This window comes from Dendrobium catenatum, unplaced genomic scaffold (assembly GCF_001605985.2).
Source record: "Dendrobium catenatum unplaced genomic scaffold, ASM160598v2 fragScaff_scaffold_390, whole genome shotgun sequence".
Lineage (NCBI taxonomy): Eukaryota > Viridiplantae > Streptophyta > Magnoliopsida > Asparagales > Orchidaceae > Dendrobium > Dendrobium catenatum.
The window spans coordinates 5,483,140-5,502,838 of record NW_021318852.1 but is presented as its reverse complement, the minus strand read 5'-3'; the positions used below and the strand labels follow the sequence as shown (position 1 = coordinate 5,502,838).

The window sequence follows — 19,699 nt, the reverse complement described above, 5'->3', positions numbered from 1 at the left end:
CGTGTTAAACGAAGATCTCAACCGGAGGGGTCCACAAATATTTCAAATTCCACTCAAATACCTACAAAATTCAAATCTCCATTTAATCCAAAGCTTCACCCAAATACTCCTGAAATCCAAAATCATCCCGAATTCTAGATATTTAAAAATAAAATCAATCCATCAAACACTTAAAGCAAAATCCATCCACCCTCCGCAACAGTCTGTCGGGGTGGACAAATTCAAATAAACTCTAGCTCACAAAGAGCCAAATGCCTAGTCGAAAATATCACTAGGATCCATTCTCAAACAATCTCTTGCCAGTAAGGACGTGGTACGTGTCCTCTAACCGGCAGTTTCGCCGCCAAATGGCACTGCAGGTAAACGGTTATGACTCGGGGCCCTCTGAACCGAGTGGTTTTGCCGCCAAATGGCACCACAGATAGCGGTTATGGCCAGAGCCGATACGCTCCTTAATGGCGTTAAATCCTTGAGAAATGAATCAATAGGATATGATCGATAGGGCACAAAGCCCTCTGTTAGCTAAGGTGGATTCAAATTTGTCCCCTTAGACAAACATCCAACCCCGGTCTACAAGGTCCCCTTGGACGAAGCAACCCATGGCTGCTGACAAGGATCCTTCTGTCAGGTTGGGTCGACTACCTCCTCTGACTAAGTAGACCAGGGACCACGATGGCCCGGGACGACGGAACCATGGGATCTTGATCGGGCCCATCATCCATTCCCCCACCATCCGCTTTAAGTGTGAGATGGTGCAATTTCAAGTTTTAAATATTAAACCTTTTCAAATTCAAACCTGATTTCTAAATCCAATCATTGTTGCTACTATATGACAGATAACACGTACTTATACGTATCTGATTGACGACTAGCCTTAATCGAAAGTTCTCTCTCGTGATCGGGAGGGGTAATTAGCTATAGGGGCTTGCGCCTATAGGAAACCAGAGCTCAGATCATAAAGTCCTCGCAAAATGAGGGCGAAATCTCTGGGTAGTGTCTTATCTACAAACCCATCTGTCTTCCAAAATTTACCTCGGAACTTATTCAGTTAAAACTCCCTCGCCGAATAAAAGGAAAAGCGAGCGGGGAGGCCGGGGCCGAATTTTCGGAGCCCACATCGGAGGAGGCCTTCTTCTTGTGGATGGAAACATCGAGTGAGGAGCCTCCTAGGCGACTGTTTGAGTGTGTGGGGAGAGCTGTCGTTGGAAGATGGAGGCATGAGGAGGAGAGCGTAGGTGAGAACTGCAGCTGATGTAGAGGTTCGTAGTGGTCTTTGAGTGAAGCGGCCCGACACATTCTTGGAGATGAAATACATGATGTATGGCGTATCTTAAGGCAGACGATTGAGGTACTACAATTCCCTATGTCGTTCAATCAAATGGGTGGCTGAGATTTGCGATATTAAGAATCGTCTGGTTCTGCTAAAATTGCCCGGTTCGGCGGATTGTCGGTCCAACCAGCTTCTTAACTAATTTTTTGCCGATTCTATGTCCAACCTATTATTTCAGCAAATCGGATCGGCCGCCGGACTGGTTCACAGTTGAACTGGCTAGTCCGATTCGATTTTTTAAACCTTGATAGTCACAGTTCGATGGGAATTCTTCCTCAACAAATTTCAGGACAATGATAATTTTAATCTAAATAATTCAAACACAATTCTTAAGGACTAAAATTGGGTTTTTTTATTTAATGCAACATTTTATTCAAATATATTGATCTAAGAAACTCATCCTTAAAATAATTTGGACCCACTTAATAGGTTTTAAGTTAGGGAAGATATACATTAAGTTTATAGTGAGAGAGCTTGCTCCCTTGGGGATATTGCCTTAGTTGATGATGTAGCATAAAGTGAGTGCTCTAGTTTTGGTAATCTAAACCTAGTGCATGGATACCAAACAAAGAGGGCATAAGATTCCACCCAACAAATTCTTTTTGCTTCATCATATGCAACTTTAATAATACATGGTGTTCTACTGGAGGATGATGTAACATCATGATGACTAAGCTAGGAAAATGTATGTATCATTCTATACATCACAAACCCAATCCAAGAATGACAAATGAGCTTTCTTTCATTAAACAGATTGTAACATAGGCATACGGGTTTAATATATAACTCACCCTTTCATATTATGGGGCTAATGAAAAACACTTCATATATAATATAGTTTTTTAAATAGCAACCATATAGCATCATGGGTTGTTGACCCTTAAGGTCTATCAGTTCAAAGGTTTCCCTCATACACCTATTATACTACGTAAGTACCTTTTTGAGCAAGCTCAAATTTTTGATGATCTTATATTGGTCGTTGCAAGATTATAACCAAGTCTCCACTTTAAAAGATGTAGATTGAGTTGGAGTTCCATATATGCTATAGTTAGCTCATAATGCCTCTGTCAACTTATCATATCATTCTCTCTTATTATCATTTTTTTTCAATTACTTGTTCCCGAAGTAATAGATAGTAGAATATAAACCCTAAATGTTATGAACGATCTAGTTTGTTTATTTTATTGCTCTAAATTGTGATGTTGTTTATCAAATATGATTCAATGCTAGGGATGCAAATGAGTTAAGCCGGCTCGCAAGCTTGCTCAAGCTCGACCCAATAACGAGCTCATAAGCGATCTTATCAAGCTTGAGCTCGAGCAAGTTAGAGGCAGCCCGACCCGTTAGCTCTTCGAGTGGCTCGAATAAGAATGTAGACTACAAAGCATGGTTCGAGCAGGGGCCGTGGAGCAGGAAAAAATAATATAATTCATTTATCTCTCTTTTGCATTTATTCCGTCAGGTTATTGTCTCTCTCTTGTCTGTTATGCTCTCTCCACTCCTTTAAGAACCCTCCTAGATTGACTCCGGCTAGTTCCTAGGATGAGTTTAGCGCGTTCGTTTTTTTCCTCAAGCGGTGAGAATGCCTTTTTTCTTAAGAAAAAATAATTTGTGATTATTGATTATATCTTTTCTTTCTTTTCTTAATAATAGTACTGAGGGATTTTCCTGGATTCAGAATTGAGGTTGCGTTAGATGTCCTTGGCTGTTTTGGGAGGCAGGGATTCAAGTTAGTTGGTCTAAATATAACTCTAAGTTGCAATTTATCTGCACTCGTTACTTGTTTCTTACTATGTTGAACTCGCCATACTTCCCTGGAGTGCGACAAGTTTTTTCTTCGTGTATGAAACTGATTCGTCATCATCATAATCACATGAAATCCTATTTTTATGACTATCATTTCCATTAAAATTTACATGAAATCTTGTCTTTATAACTATCCATCTCAATAGAAACTAACAAGGCTCACATTTGTTTGCTTTTTACAGCACTGCATTACAAAAGAGATCAAAGGACATAGCTCAGAAGGCTCTTATGGACGAAGGTGAACTGCGACGGTCAGCACGGGTTCGATCCCAACCAAGGTGTAGTCCGGCCATGGCATTTCACAAATACACCAATAAATGGAAGGAGAAACCAAAACAATCAAAACGCCATAAAAAAGGTCATACACTAAATTTGATATTCGTGGAGGGTACCTCTCCTTAAAGAGCATCTTTCAACAACAAAGTACTTTCGAGATGCATTTTTTGGCTATTGAATTTAGCAGAAAAATTGTTACGTGATACCACAATACTAAATTAATCAGCCTAGAGAGACTTGTTTTATTGACTTGGGCCGGCGCAGGTTCCCATCTCAGTTTTGATTCCTCTTTATCGCTGATCATTTTTTTTTAATTATTTTGTATTTCGTTCTGCCAACTTTTCTTACTTGCAGTTTATGCTAACAATTTCTGCGTAATTTAAATGTGACATCCTGCTGCAAGCAAATATTTTCCTTTGTGTATTCTTTATCTTTCAATTAACACACTGATGGTTATTTGTCAACATAAGAACTCAAGTGCTTCAAATTTTATTAAAGATTTAATCATTCATCAAGCAGTCAAAAATATATGTGAATGAATTGTTTAGTATTAAAAAAATAAATGTATTGATCTCAAACTATGTAACATTCTGTTAGACCGGTCCAGTGGACCGGTCCAGCCGGTCCGCACGGGATCGGCAGTTCGCAAAATGTCGCGTGATCTCCGCCTCCTGGCGGAGAACGAGCGGCCCGACCAGCCCACGTAGAGCCGTTTAGGAAGTTTTTTTTTTTTTTTTTTTTCGGGAGCCAAATAGGAAAGAAATTTTGGGGAGTTAAGAGGGAAATTTGAATGTAGGGACTGTTTAGGGATTTCCTTTTGATTTGTATGCATTAAATAGTTGATTTTCCTAGGGTTTGGGTATCTTGAATTTGGCTGAAATTTGAGATCTCTTAGATTTAGGTGTCTTTGGGCTCTAGCGGCGTCTAGAGATTTGGGAGAGATCGATCCTCCTCTCGAATTGAGGATCAATTGTATCTTGCTGTTTTTATTCATCTACTAGTGAAATACAAGCTTTCCTTTGAGTTTTCTCTCAGATTTTCCCGGACAAGTGCTGTTTTTCTGCTGTAAACAGCAGATTTCTGCTGTTTTCCTGCTGTGGACAGCCAATTGGCTGCTGTTTGTTTGCCGATTTTGGTTAGGTTACTTGCGAACTCAAGTATTTCCTATCACATTCTCTGTATTCAAGAATTATAAACACATCTTCATTCAAATATTGGTATTTCTTGGAAAATTTTTGATGCACTTTACTGATGATTGAATGGCAGTGAAAAGGTTTTGAAATTATGTGTGCTATAACCATACAAAAGAATAAGGATAAGGATTATGATCTTATATTTATAAATAATAACATCAAAGGAAGAAAAAGATACAAATCTAAGTTGTTGAAAGCAGCATATGATAAGATCATAAGAAGAGGCATTCTTTTAAGCAAATAGTGCGGTTAATATTCTTTCCTGCCTCAGAGGCTCTTCCTTGAAACTTCTAAACCCTAAAGCTCTCTTCTCATACATTCCCAGTGCCTGACAAACAGAGCAGTAGGCTTCAAAGTTGGACCAGTTGACAGCCAATTCGATGATTGGTTGAGACTGATGAAGAATCAGAGAAAAATAATATAACTCATAGGTATGGTTTATATTTCCAGGGACTGAATGGCAAGCTTTGCAGCAGCTAAAGCAGTGTTTTGTTTGGCAACTTTAATTCCAACATTTAACCTATCTAACGTGTCTCTGGAATCCATTGCTCGTAGCTTCTCTTTTTGTAAAGCAAACAACTCTGACTTTGAACATCCTAAATATCACAAGAGAAAACGATCAATCAAATAGAATGTGAGGAGTTCATCATTGAGCTTACAAATAAGTTGCACAACGATCATATACTCCATCTGATGTTCATTCCCTTCATTAGTTTTCATGTGTTAGTCTATTAGGTAAGGTAAACAAAAAGGAAAGTAGAACGATATACGTGCATTGCACCTGAAACAGGCTGGAGGGCAGCAAAAGATAAACGTTCAGCCAGATTGGGAATGAAAGCTTTATCACAATCATCATAGACTTCTTTCTCAGCCCACACCAAAGCATTCCTGGCTCTAGTTTGCAATAATTCATGCCTCGTAGCCTAAATAATTAAGCTTAGTTTATAGGAAAATGGAACGAGCAACGTTAGTTAAGAATAAATATTTACCTTCAATTTGATTTGCAAACTGTGTAGATCATCAAGTGAAGCTCTTAGCGTCGCAACTTTTGACTCTATTTCATCCACAACGTTATAAGCATTGTCTTGAATTGGCATGACAATTCCTCTCAAGTAAGGTTCCAACTGAAGCCATGTTCGGTATCAGGCAGAGCAAGAATGATACAATAGCGATATATATTTAAGCACAATAAACCTCTAAGAATTTTAGATACCCTTTATATCATCTTATATTATATAATATAATACATTCAAAATGTTAAATTTTATATTAATTCTCCCTCCCAACAATTTGATAAATATTTTCCTAAGAAAGCACAAAAAACCCAGCCGACCGACCACATTGACGCTGATAATAATTTTCCTTCTCAGAATGACTTATAAACGAATTACTAAAAACACTTACCTGCATCAGATCCACGATGCTAACACGACATATGCCCCTTATAGACACCAGTGCTCCAATATCTAATCTATCAATCTGAGCCAAGAGAAGAATTAAACTTGTGGGATCTATTTCTCGTAGCATATATAGCAAGCCAAGTGCTTACATTCTCTATGAGGACTAAACAGCCATATATAGCTACAAAAGGTGTTCCAGATGAAGATCTATCGGTGAGAACTGGCTCCATGACAAAGTGTACAAAAAGTCCTTTCCTCTCAAGTAATGACTGCAATAAGTAGCATAATCAAAAGAAATTAGCATTATCCGTTGCTTCCATCATTATATTGATATCTTGTGACATCAATTAAACAAGGACATATAATGTACAATTTATCAATGCATAAAATTTTAGGAATTCAAAAGAAAAAAGCTATCAATATAAAATTGCACGCATTGTGATCAGAAAGCATTCATGTTTTAGCTTGTAAATGAAGGAGGGTTGGACTGGACTTTGAGCCTTTTTTGAGGGCAATCTCCAAGTCTATTAGGAGAGCTAGTTCCACCAACTGGGATGATAAAGGGATCCTCTACAGTGACAATAGTTCTAAGGCCATCCTAAGGCTAGGTTGGCCAAGTCGGGTCCCCAAGGTCTAGCCTTCTAAATGGATAGAGGTCTTAGCTAAGGAAATCATAAGACTAAGATGATTGGGTCAATACAATGGCTCCAAGCTTTGGTTCTCTAAAGAAATAAAGGTCTTAGCTAGAGCAATCTTAGGACTAGGGTGACTGGATTAAGATTGCGGCTCCAAGGTCTAGATGCCTAAAGGTTGAATTTGAACTAAAAGATCTCTATAACACAAAAGAGAAGCCAGCAGTTAAATCAAAATCATGGGCATTAAAAAAAACTATAAAACAGGAGTGCATCAGTACATGAGGCACCTGCCATTGCAAAGCTTAGATAAAAGTTTATACACTCAACTTTAAGCTTGTCTTGCGGAGAAGTCATTTCTGTGATTTGAAACCGTCAACTCCAAATCACAATGGAGGAAAAATAGTCATTTTTGCATCGTCACTCTCTTTATTAAATAATATATTAAAAAATAAAACAACAGCAAGCTTACTCTATGCTTGCTCTATAACGCAAAAAATGCAATGCATCAAACTAAATTTATATAGCAGTACAAAAATTACCTCCTCTAACAATGCCAAATATCTCGCTTCATACAAATGCAGCATCTTGGACTCTGATGGAATTAATACCTAAATCATTACAGAGAGAAGGAAAGATGATTAAGAAGAACAAAATCTCTTCTAATTAGTTGAAAGCATTTGAGTAGCCCATGAACTGTAACGGATAAACTAGGAACATAAGAGCGAAGAAAAAAATAACCTATATTAATAAAGGGTAGACTAACGTAACTTTGGGAACACTGTGATAATGACCTATACATGAATTAACCTAAAGATATGCATATCGAAGCTGGATCACACATTGGAATCAAATTTCCGCCAAAACAACGCAACCCACGACCGAATAAGCAGGACTTAGTAATTAACAGGAAACGAGAAAAAAAATGTTTTATATGAGGTATCGTGAAGCTACCTCCTCTGATTCGAATGGCAACAAAGGAAGCTCCAAAGATGTCGACGATTCCAACGAAGAGGATGAGTACATCGCAAGCCTCTTCAAAACATCACCAGAGTAGCCGATGCTTACAGTTTCGGTAGAGCGGCGTCGAAATGGACTATGGAAGGGTCGAGCCTTAGGGCTGCCGCTGCGTAATGAAGAGGAGGCGAGCGTTAGGGCTCTATGATTCATCGTGAGACGCATCGGCCGATTGAAATGAGATGTGAGGCAACAGCAGACGGCGGCGCTCGTCCAAGCGGGAGAAGATATTGTATATACGGCTGAGATGGGCAAACGGGCGGGAGAGAGAAATGCAGTCACCTATATTAGTCTAAGGTTACAGCACAGGGATAAGATTTTATTTGGCTATATAAATTTTTGTATCTTCTATTAAAAATCAATTTAAAAAAAAATTAATAAAAAAATTATTTCTAATATTTTCTAATCAATTTTTTTTTTGTCTGAATCTATTTTCTTAACATAAGTCAAATATAATAATCTATTTTTCTAATGTTGTTTTATGTGAGGAAACCATCTAAGTTGATTCTATCTAATCTTATTTGTCACTAGAGCTACTCCAATCTTTTTCACATATATGCTCGTTTGTATCATGCTCTAAGTATAAAGACGCTCATCCACATGAGCACCCCCAACTCTGCAACACTAACTTCCCTTAACTTAATATTATGCTTCTCTTTTAATGGCCAATATTCTGCACCATAAAGCATTGAAGGTCTCAATGCCATCTTATAGAATTTTCACTTAAGTTTGAGATGAGCTTTTATTACACAACAAGTTTGATGCGTTCCTCCAATTCAACCATCCAACTTGACTTCTACTAATAATATATCTATTTCATCATCACTCTAAACAATATACCTAATATATTTAAAACATGTACTCTTATTATTGGCTTGACCGCCCAAAGTAACAATCACCCCATTAGATCTATTACTACTGAAATTATAATTTATGTATTCAGTTTTAGATCAACTCAAACGATAATTTTTAGACTCTAAGGTTGACCTCTATATATCAATTTTATCTTCAACTCCATCTCAAGATTTATCATCAAGAAGAATATAATGAGCAACAAACATACACCATGTCACATGCTCTTACAAATGTCTAGTAAGAACATCTATGACTAAAGCAAAAAGATATGGGCTTAAAGCTGATCCTTGATGTAATCCAACTGAAATAAGAAAATATTTGTTCAAACTACCTTGTGTTTGAACACAAGTAACAACTCTTACATGCATATCCTTAATAATTTAAATACAAACATTATTAACTCTTTTTTTTTTCTAAAACTCTATATAGCACTTCTCTTGGAACGTTATTATATGTTTTCTCTAAATCAATAAATATCATATGTAGATCATCCTTATTATCTCTATACTTATCCATCAAACCTCTCAATAAATATATAGCTTCCTTAGTAGACCTATCCGGTATGAATCCAAATTAATTTTGAGAAACATTAGTGTCACGTCGTAACCTATGCTCCATAACTCTCTTCCATAGTTTTAAAGTATGACACATTAACTTAATTCCTTTATAATTTGCACAATCTTGTGCAATACATTCATTCTTAAAAATAAAGAGCAACACATTAAATCTCCATTCAACCAACATCCTTTTAGTCTTCAAAATAATATTAAAAGTGTAGTAAGCCAAGAAATATTTTCATCTCCCAAGCATGATCACACCTTTATCGGAATATCATTAGGTCCAACAGTTTTTCCACACATCATTTTCTTTAAAGCCTCTTTAACTTCAATTTTATTAATGAGTAAATAAAAATAAAAATATGCATTTTCATTTAAGATGCTAATGTCACTAAAGTCAATCATATTCTCACAATCTTCATTTAAAAACTTAGCAAAATATCTCATCCACCTTTGTTGAATATCCTTTTCTAATAAAAATACTTTTTAATATTCATCCTTAATGCACTTTACTTGAACTAAATCCTTATTACTCGTATCTCTTTGTTTAACTAACTTTTGTATATAACAATCAATGCTTCTAAATATCTTTAAACATATTTGGCCTCACAACTACTTTCAAAATCAATCAAAGTAGAAATATTATGCATGTACCGAACTATCTCCTCTCATACTATAAGCTTAATCTTGATCTGAGAATAGAATGATGTGCAGTGCCTTTTTTATTATGTCAGCACGATCCTTTCTAAGACATAGGGATGCTACAAATTGGTAGATAAGACAATATCGGCTTTGGTATTTTTTGCATCCTTATTTTAAAGCACATATAATTATGGTTTATATAATTCTCTCATTAAGAAATATCCTCTAAAAAATGGAGGCATTTGGGAGATTAATCAGGCGGTAGAAGAATTTAATATCCATTTCTTGCAGAAGCCAAACATTTAGTCACAAGTACTTACAAACTTTCTGGTCGGATGCACCATCTCTATCTTCAACAAACAGCTCACCCATCCTTCTTCATCCATTTATTGAATGTTATATATTGATGGAGCTTCCGATAGTTCTGGCTCTTTGGCTAGAATTCTACTAATCTCCGCTTAAAAAATTACCTTATAATACGGGCTCCGACTGAAGTTCCTCACTAACAATAATGTTGTCAAGTAGTACCGGACTAAGGCTAGCTAAGACGAATCTTTTACGAAAGAGGTATTCGAGAGGGACTTTTCTTTCTATATCGTCACCTAAGATAGCATAATCGAGAAAGATTTTCTTGCCAGGCCGCCCACGAGTGGTGAGAAAGTGCAAAGAGTGGCCAAGAGGATAGGTATCCTAAAGGTTGTCCCTAAACATTATGAGCATAAAAAATCCAAATGGAAAAAAAGATAGCAGAAGCTACTCGACCTCCTAGATGAAATAGAAGTCGTGACAGCTTCCGAGGCCAGTAGTTGACTACGTAAAAGGTAGAGGTATTCTATAAGACAATTATGATTGAAGGACAAGCTAATTGCTTTATAATGCTAATTGGTTGGCTAGGGGATGTACCTATTCTTGGGTTCCAATAGGTGGAGACCCTCTTATCTCTGGACAATACAGAAGTAGTTACAGGCTTTCAATTAGCCTAGACATGATCTACCCCTACAGTGTCCTCCACTTATCTAAGCATCATAGAGGTCTCTGATATATCCCTTGTCTCTTTTACGAGGTGCTCGCACTAGCCCGGAGGCTGATCGCTTCCAAATAGGAAATTAGTGAAATGCTATTAAACACTGTAGGCTAGCAAGGAGGAATAGTAAAATGTAATCTATATATCACTCTACACATAATTTGTAATTAGGGGCTAGTAGCCAGGATGTCTGTATTAATGGATAACAATCTGATGAGTTTAGTAAGTAAATTCCGCCAATTCCCAATAAGGGCGAACCTATTAGAGAGTACTCTAGAAGTTTAGTAATTAGGGAGAAACCTCCAGCTGATCCTTCAACGTCTGTACCCAGTAAATCCCAGGGGACTGGCTAAGGAAGGGCTCAATATTATCTAAGGCAGCTTTTTCCGTGCACAACCCACTTCAAACCTAAACACCTTGTATTATTATGCCATGTTCCCTATCTTCATCATCAATTACTGAAACTGCCTAACATACTTACGCACTGACCCAGTCTGCCTCAGTTTATGCAAAGCTTCTCTACCCTGCCATGACGCATTCGTGTGGACTTTCGCATTTCCAACTAACGCTCGTTTTGATAGACAGAAGGTATAGCGAAAAACACTGTTTTGAATTTACCAGAGCAAGGCCCCCTACTCACCCTGTTCACGGTTGGTTGGCTGGTAAGAGTAATAGGTCTTCTCTCTTTTCTCTTTACCTTGGTGTGTGACTAGGAACTAGGAGCAGCTATTGCTATGGAATCCCCAACTGTTAGCTCAGTTGATTGTGAGGTGAAAGTTTTGGTAATTCATACTGATTTGTAATTCATCATCTCTCAAGTGAAGGAAAAATTTGATGCCCATAACCCATACTTAGCATAATATTATAATATCGTAAAGTTGCTTCTGCTTACAGGAAAAAAAAATCAAATAATTTGCGTACTCCGAGAGCAAAATGCATGGACAGATACCCTCTCAATACTTGCTACTTCAACAACCTGAGATATATTTTTCAAGAAAAAGTGTATTGAGAAGGCAAATTTGGGTTGGGCATACATGCAACAACACTGCTTTGCTACAGCAGAATTTCGAAGGCAGACAACGAAATTCACCACCATTGGTGGAGAAGCTTATCGAGGACCTCTTGATTTTTTCTTTATTGGGAAAATTTCGGTGTTCTCTAGCTCTCTCAAATTATCTATCTATGTACTCGATATACATGCTTCACTAAAACAAAAAAAATTATCTTATTCTATCATCATGAATCTACCAACTCACAGTAAGTATGAAAATTGTTTTGAACGAAGCCCAAAGTTTATATGAATGTACATTAACCCGCTCAAGCCTTGACATTAAGGTTTCATTTGGGATAATTTTCTAATTGCTTCTTAAATCATTTTTTTTAAAAAAAATTTTAATTTTTTACTGTTTGGTTGCCTGAAAATAAGAAGCAACAAAATTACATTGTTAGTTGAAGTATTTGCTGACCGGACCTATATTACCGAGATGGTAAATCCATCGTTCTGTAAGCCCAATCTGTAAATAAAATAGCCCATTTGCTATGGCTATATAAGTTGGAACCTGTAGTTTCTGATTCCGATTTCTCTATCCGCGAACTAAACCGCATCTTGCTAGGGTTTAAGTGCAGGGTCTCGCTCTCTTTTACGGGATCCCTTTGCAATGGCGAAGCCCGGACGTCCTCGACCGGCGACTTCTTCTGGCTCCCGTTCCCGCTCGCGCTCCCCTTCCTCACCTTCGCGCTCTTACTCAGGCTCGGATTCCCGCTCGAGGTCGCGCTCTCGCTCTCGTTCGAAGTCCTTGAGTTCATCCTCGTCACCCAGTGAGAGCTCCCGAAGTCGTTCCCCACCGCCTCAGAGAAGAAGGTGATGTCGTTTTCTTCTGCGGAGCGTTTCTGTGGTTGTTTTTTCTCCCTCGTCGGGTTTGGCGATTTTATGATTTGGGAAGTTGAAGATAGATATGTGGATTTACAAGGTTTATAGAAGCTAATCATTTTTTGACAGTCTTTTTTCCTGTTTGTTTTTGAGTTTCTCAGACCATTCACGTAATCCATGCTACATGAATGGTTCATTTGTTTGGAGAACTTTGAGTATCACGCTTTATTATTTGAGTTTGTTCTTTTTATACACGCTTGTTTTAGAGGATAATTGTGATGCGTTTTTATTTCTTTATGATGGAGCGCGTCTTTATTTTTCCATTTTTTTTAACTAATCAATCTTCACTAGCTATGTAGATGCTGCATCCTTGTTGATTAATGATATACATTCAAGCAAACTTTGTAAAAAATCTGCGAAATGGAAATCGCCTTGTGTAAAAATTCTCAAGGGAAAACTTGTTGGGCCTTTAAAATGCCAGACTGGCGTATATTGATTCTACAGGAAGCTTATATTTCAGATATATAGAAAAGGTAATATCGGGAAAGTCAATGTTGGGAGGTGTCTTTGTCTAAATACTGTATGATTGTTAGAGCCTACATTTTGCCTCAGGAGAGCTGGAGAATTCTAGGAGACTGGGAATGCAGCTATCAGAAGTCTGAGAGAATACGCTGTACACTTTTATTCCCCGGATTAAGAAAGAAGTATGCTATGTTTGTTACGCCTGAACTTTTTTGCTTGTTTTGCAAACATCAGGAAAACATTGACCTCATTTTATAGAAGATGTTCAAGAGTAAATCATCATCACTATGTCAATATCACATAATTTGACCCCATGGAATTGATAAGTGGGAGCAGGTCCGGCTTTGCTGATAATAATGAAACTTAAAGTAATCTAAACTGCAAGCATGCTATTTATTTGATTTTTTTCAAGATTATTATAATTAGCTAATTTTTTTTTTTCACCGATCAATTTTTCTAGATCCTTCTTCCATGGTATGTAGTTCATTGCCTTTTGCTTGTCTTTTCAAACATTTCTAAACTCAATGAGAACCATCTGGTCTACAATTGTGATCTTTTATCGTTCTTTACATAAGGACGCATTAGACAAAATTATCTCCATTTGCGACTACTACAATCATGGTGAAAACTCAAATCTCCATCGAGCCAACTCCATTCAACAAGGGACAATTGGAATTCTTATAAAAAGGAAGTTTTAATAATCCCAATAGAACACTGCCTCTTATAATGGTATTTCTACCCTCCCACAAATTGGTAAATTTTTGAGTGCCTTAAATGCAAAATTGGAAAATTCAAATCCATGGATTGTCGTCTCAGGTGTGTAAGATTACATGACCGATGATGCCTGTATATTTCATAAATACAATCTATGTTGTGACAATCTTATTCTTTGAATTGCTAATGCATAACTCAAATGTCTTGGTAGAGGCTCCGCTATCAGTTCAAAGTATTTAACCCTTGATATTGTATTCATGGTTCCAATTTAAATTGCAATTAACAGTATATAAGCAAACTTACAAGATATCTTAATTGTGTTGCTAATTTTTTTCCCTAATTTGTGTGAATTGCAGGAGTTGGATTTAGGAAGATTATTTATATTGCTAGGATTTGCGCATCTATACCTTTTAGAGTTGACACTCCTCAATGACAATCTCAAAATAACAATTATGTGGCTCTTTTCCAATAGTGATAAAGATGGTGCTGTAATTTTGTGGCATTATCGATTAACACACCCAAATTTCTTATACATTGAAAAACTATTTACTTCATTATTGAGGAAAAAAAAAAAAAACAGTGTGAGCTTTATCAACTATCCAAGCATGTTCGCAATGCCTATCAAAATCAACCTTATAAACAATGTCACAGTTTTCTTATGATAAAGAGTGATAGATGGGGACCTTTTATTGATGATCATTACATTTAGTGATGATCACACTAAAATTAAATAGGTATTTATGATGAAAGAAATGACAAAAGTCAACAAAACATTCTAGAATCTCAATAACATGATTCATTCTGAATTCAAAACAAGTATAAAAGTCTTTAAATCAAACTATGCCCGAGAATACTACACTCAAATTTTGGATTGTATATGTTATGTCAAGGGATAGTGCATTAAAACTCGTGTGTTGATACCCCAATAAAATGGATTTGTTGAAGGGAAAAATTGACATATTGGAATTTGTCAGATCCCTTATGTTGTTATCTCACGTTCCAAAGCATTTGTGGGGTGAAGTTGTTTTTATTGTAACATATCTCATCAGCATGATGCCTAGTTGGGTTTGAACTTCAGCACTCCATGCCAACCACCTCTTCATCTCTACATGTTTGAATTGTCTCCACCATTTCAAGCAAAGTATTCATGTGTACTGTCATTGTTCACATACATAATGGACATTGAAGCAAGCTTGACATATTATATCTCAAATGTTTACTTCTTAGACATTCTTCGGATAAAAAAGTTACAGGTGTTATTGTCTAGGTAAAAGAAAGTTCTACAACTCCATGGATGTGACATTTTTTGAGAATCAATTCTATTATCAGATGCCTTCAATTTACGAGGAGAAACTTATCACACCAAAATATTAGCTTCAGGAAAATGGGAATTCTGAGCAACCTCAAACAACCTCCATTCATCCATCATGTCAGTGGCACTCCTACTTTGAACCACGGGAAGCCCAAGCCAACCGTACTGCAACACTAGATCCCCTCAACAAGATTCTCCAAATACAAAAAACCACTCGAGGACTAAATATTTGGCTATCTATTCAAGAAAACAAAAAACTCAAAAGAATGTATATCACTTAACACCTCTCAAGCATAACTAGGATCTGAACCAACTCTTGAGATTCCTATAACTTGCCTAGGTAACATTTTCATGAGTTTGATTTTATTATGGCTCGTAATGAACTTCATCAACCTATTACTATTAGAAAGGGTGTGGGATCTCATACTCAACATTGGACCCATAACTTTGTTTCTTCATGAAGGATTGTCTTCCAGCTTTTGAGCTTGCCACCACTCTTACAAATTTTAAATGTTCCAAAGAACTTACAAGAAGCTCTTAACGAATGTAAGTAGACTATTTTGAAATAAATTAAAGCACTGAAGACATAGAAAGCTTGAGAAATCTCTGATGTACTTGAATGAAAAAGATCAATTGAATCCAAGTAGATTTTCACTATTTGGTACCATGAGTATGGCAATGTGGGCAAGTTCATGGCTTGACTTAATGCAAAATGGTTCACCTAATCATTTGGAGTTGATTATTATGAGACATGTGCCTTAGTGTCCAAAATCAGTTCAATTAGAGTTTTGCTATCATTGGCAGCAATTTCACATTGGACTAGATGCCAAGAATGCGTTCTTAAATGATAAATTTAAGGAACAACTCTATATGAAAATCCTCTGGGTTTTTAAACTCATGAAAACACCAATAAAGTTTGCCAGCTTTGAAAGTCATTTTATGACATTAAGTAGTCTCCACATGTTGATTTGATAGATTTACAAAAGTGATATAGAGATGGGCTTGCTCAATGCCAACCAAACTACAAGATGTTTGTTAAATTCTTTCTCGAAGGGAAAATGACCATTCATATTTTATATGCAGATGATGTTAACCTTCTTGGAGATGGCTAGGAAAAGATTAGTAAATTGAAGAATGTGTTTGCCATGTAGTGTGAGATCAGAGACTTGGGTCATCTGAAATACTTTTTTGGCATGTAAGTAAATCCTAGGAATGATAATTTCATTTGCCGACTAAAGAATGATCTAGATCTTCTAAAAGGATGCTTGGTCTTTAATCGGTTCACATTCTCATGGATCTTTGACAATAAAATGGGAACAAATGAATGAAGTCCTTTTGTGGATGAAGGTAGATATTAGAGGTTGGTTGGGAAGCTCATTTGCCTCTCTCACACATGATTAAAAATCACCAATCCTTTTTTCTCCATTGTTTTCTATTAAGAGTCAAAATTTCATCTAAATCTAATAAAAAAAAAGATCATTTGTAATACTTTCTAACCAAGTGTTTTTAGATTTGCCTCTATCTTTCTTAACATAACCAAGTTTTTAAAACTTGTTGTTTTTAGGTCCTAAGTCATGGACGAGAAAAGTGAAGAATTTTATTAGATAATTGACAACCAACATAAAACTAGTCGAACAATCAAGATTGATTGAATACAAATCATTAACGATAAATTACGGGCAATCAATAGCACCACACAGATTGTGAATCACATATGATCAAAAACCAGTTTCTCTTTTAGCATGTTCATCTATCTTTGAACAATCCCATGAAAGAACACTTGGGACTATGTATCAAATTTTTGCAATACCTAATAAGGAATCCTGGATAAGGATTGCACAAGTTTTTATGTTTTGGGCAACCATTGTTACTCTCTTTTCTTTTTTTTGAAAATATCTTTCTAGATGTACAAGTTTTTATGTTTTGAATAATGAGATATTTTGGGCAACCATTGTTACTCTCTTTTCTTTTTTTTTTTACAGTTTTTTTTTTCATGCATTTTAGGCAGTTCTTTAACTATAATCAAGGTCTGATTTTGTTCCTCTAGCTATAAAACTAGCCCAGTCTTATGTATCAAAGAGGGTTGACAATCGAGATTAAGCGATAAGGGATAAGGGATTGTTCAATGCTATCAAGCTTAAGATGAAATCGGTTGAGATCAATTCACGAGGTTCTAGAGTGAACTTTCATACTCGAAAAAGGAAGATTGTTAGTCATCAACTTCCCTATTAGTGAAGAGAGGTTGATCACCCTCTTTATTATTTTGTGATGAGACTCCGATCTCAATAAAGGGCTCTGAAAGCAGCACTTGTCAGATTTTTAATTTTCTCTATCGTCAAATATTTTTTGGAATACATTCTATCGATAGATCAATATTCTCGTCTAGTCCTTAACCACGGATTGAGGTTCTTTGAGTTTGAATATCATAGTGTAAGGGAATAGCTCATGACATAAATGCATTGAAACTTAGTAAAATGAGTAATGAACCAGTCAGTACTTGTCGCCGTGTTCTGTATGTCCACAATTCATTTGTGAGAGTAAATAAATTTTTTGTGCCGTTTTTTATTTTATTGGATAAATGCCTATTATGATGTGAAATATGGTTTTTGCTTTGCCAAACTTTATTTGTTGAAAATTTTATTCGCACTATTCTGAGCTTGTCAATTACCATTTAATTGGCTATTACATATTTTCTTAGAACTATGCAGCTTGATATTATCAATTCTCTAGAAAATTTGTAAACGTACCAATCAGTGGAGCTGTTTCTATTTGATATTTTAAAAGTGGCTGCAATATTCGCTTGCTTTAGGATGCATTCTTTCAATGTTTTGTTTCATATATTGTTTCCTTAAAGTAAATTTCATCACGTTTTTTGAATAATATATGTTTTGCTGGTTTTTGCATCAACTCTTTGTAAGTTATTTTTTTTTTTTCAAAATCACTTTCTATTGTGATTATTGAGATAGTTAGGTTAATATTCTACTGAAAATTTAAGGGTAGGGTTTTGTTCTTTTATAGATTATTTGTGTCTTTTCAATGCCATTTTCTTAAAAAATATTGCTAATCATCAAATATTCTTGCAGTCCCCCTGCAGCTGGAAGGAAAGGCCGTTCTCCATCACCACCGCCTAAACGAGGCACACCCCCTAGGTCAGGTTTTATTACAATTTATGATTTTTGGACTGGAAATTTCCTTCAAAATAGTTTTGGGTTTTTGATAATAGTTTTTTTTTCACCTTCAGATACCTCATAGGTTCTTATAACATGCTTGATTTGTTCATGGAAATGGTTTTACTGTTACTTAGTAACTTTTATTATATTTGATAGTTGGAGAGTGTGGGTTATTGATGGATTTTGTGTTATTTTGATTGAGCGATGATTATGTGGAGTTGTAGGTTGGCTAATGAGAGTCAAGTGGAGGTTATATGGTTGGCCTAGGCTTGGTACGAAGGTTTGACTGGGAGCTCTAATGGGAGGAGATGGAATACAAGTAATAAATGAGGGGAGGGATTGTTGTCTCACCAAAGAATTACAAGATAATTAAAGAGTTTGAAGATCCAAACGAAGGAGACTTAAAGGTTGTTGGAGAAGATCAACAAATATATGTTGAGTTCAAACAAGGGATGGTTTAGCCATACGCACTCTCATCTTGATTGGAGCTAGGTGGTGGAAGACCTTGCAAATGAGGTTTTAAGGTCCAACCCTCCATTGTGCCCACATGCTTGGTCTTGATCCTCTTGATGCCATGAAACTTTATGTGTTTGGTTTAGATCTAGTTTTTTTGTTTTTTTTTTTTTAATGCTGCCTCGACATTTTGCGATAGTTTATTGTAATACTGTTTAAACTCTGTTTGTAAAAAGGGAGGACTGCATTTGAGTTGAGAAACTTTCATGTTCATAATGCAGTGATGCCTTAAGCTACGGGAAACTTTTTTGATTGATGTTCATGGCTTTATGTTATGCCAAATTTGATTTACAGCTGGTTTATGGAACAGATGTAGGTCTTTATCTCTACTTGGAAAAAAAATGCGATGTAGCTTTAATTTTACAATTGGTACTAGCACCAACCAAAGTTTCATTGTAAGTGGCAAGTCCTTGAAGCTAAGTTAATATAAAGCTTGGATTTCTTTCTCATGTATTTGATAATATAGATTGTATATGATCTCTTATAGTTGTCCATGACACTTCTTTGAAGTTTTTTTTTTAGATCAGCATGTTGTATATTAACACCCTCCAAATACTTATTGGAACTTGTCTGCGTTTCTTTAACATATATTATTGGGATAAGATCCTTTGGGTTCAATTTCTGGTTGTTCCTGAGAGATGCACCTTCTTAATGAATATATTTGTAAAACAATATTTTTGCTGGTTCTCAGTATTTAGCTGTTAAGACTTTTAACATGACCACATTTTTTATTTTTATTGTTTGCTGTTGCCGCAGCAGCAACAACAACAACAACATCAAGTCTTTATCCCACTATTTGGGGGCAGCTACATGAATCCTTTTTCTCCATTGTGCTACTATGTTAAGAGTTAAATTCTCATTTAAAT

At 36.2% G+C, this 19,699-nt stretch overlaps 3 protein-coding genes across 10 annotated transcripts in view; 2 read left to right on the top strand and 1 right to left on the bottom strand.

The window, feature by feature from the left end:
• Positions 1 to 3,835, top strand: part of LOC110097549 (DDT domain-containing protein DDB_G0282237) — a 16,928-nt gene extending 13,093 nt beyond the window's left edge. For all 4 annotated transcript variants that reach the window (XM_020823989.2, XM_020823986.2, XM_020823988.2 and 1 more), the window contains exon 11: positions 3,319 to 3,835. In XM_020823989.2, coding sequence (XP_020679648.1) covers positions 3,319 to 3,538 — 220 coding nt within the window. In that variant the 3' untranslated portion in view covers positions 3,539 to 3,835. The remainder of the gene's footprint in view (positions 1 to 3,318) is intronic.
• An 887-nt stretch (positions 3,836 to 4,722) lies between these two features.
• Positions 4,723 to 7,953, bottom strand: LOC110097504. 5 transcript variants are annotated; one of them, XM_028694026.1, is made up of 8 exons: positions 7,592 to 7,953; positions 7,180 to 7,248; positions 6,155 to 6,274; positions 6,010 to 6,084; positions 5,595 to 5,729; positions 5,387 to 5,528; positions 5,291 to 5,309; positions 4,723 to 5,201 (listed from the first exon to the last, which is right to left on the bottom strand). In XM_028694026.1, exons 1-8 carry the CDS (start codon positions 7,817 to 7,819, stop codon positions 5,126 to 5,128), a joined length of 864 nt encoding a protein of 287 aa, XP_028549859.1. In that variant the 5' UTR covers positions 7,820 to 7,953; the 3' UTR covers positions 4,723 to 5,125. The 5 variants fall into 5 exon arrangements, with proteins under 5 accessions (XP_028549859.1, XP_020679551.1, XP_020679550.1 ...); XM_020823892.2 differs by lacking the exon at positions 5,291 to 5,309 and having other exon boundaries at positions 5,376 to 5,528; positions 7,592 to 7,952; XM_020823891.2 differs by lacking the exon at positions 5,291 to 5,309 and having other exon boundaries at positions 5,380 to 5,528; positions 7,592 to 7,952.
• A 4,341-nt stretch (positions 7,954 to 12,294) lies between these two features.
• LOC110097528 (serine/arginine-rich splicing factor SR45) overlaps positions 12,295 to 19,699 on the top strand; it is a 30,900-nt gene continuing 23,495 nt past the window's right edge. Inside the window, exons 1-2 of the mRNA XM_020823950.2 lie at positions 12,295 to 12,593; positions 18,234 to 18,299. Of these exons, the coding sequence (XP_020679609.1) occupies positions 12,391 to 12,593; positions 18,234 to 18,299 (269 nt within the window). The 5' untranslated portion in view covers positions 12,295 to 12,390. The remainder of the gene's footprint in view (positions 12,594 to 18,233; positions 18,300 to 19,699) is intronic.

Excerpts from the sequence above, each read along its gene's own strand:
- LOC110097504 (XM_020823887.2), bottom strand. The coding sequence starts at position 7,819 with ATGCGTCTCACGATGAATCATAGAGCCCTAACGCTCGCCTCCTCTTCA. Across the intron at positions 5,730-6,009 it reads GCATCGTGGATCTGATGCAG|TTGGAACCTTACTTGAGAGG; the intron begins GTAAGTGTTTTT and ends ACATGGCTTCAG. Across the intron at positions 5,529-5,594 it reads GTTTGCAAATCAAATTGAAG|GCTACGAGGCATGAATTATT; the intron begins GTAAATATTTAT and ends TTAATTATTTAG.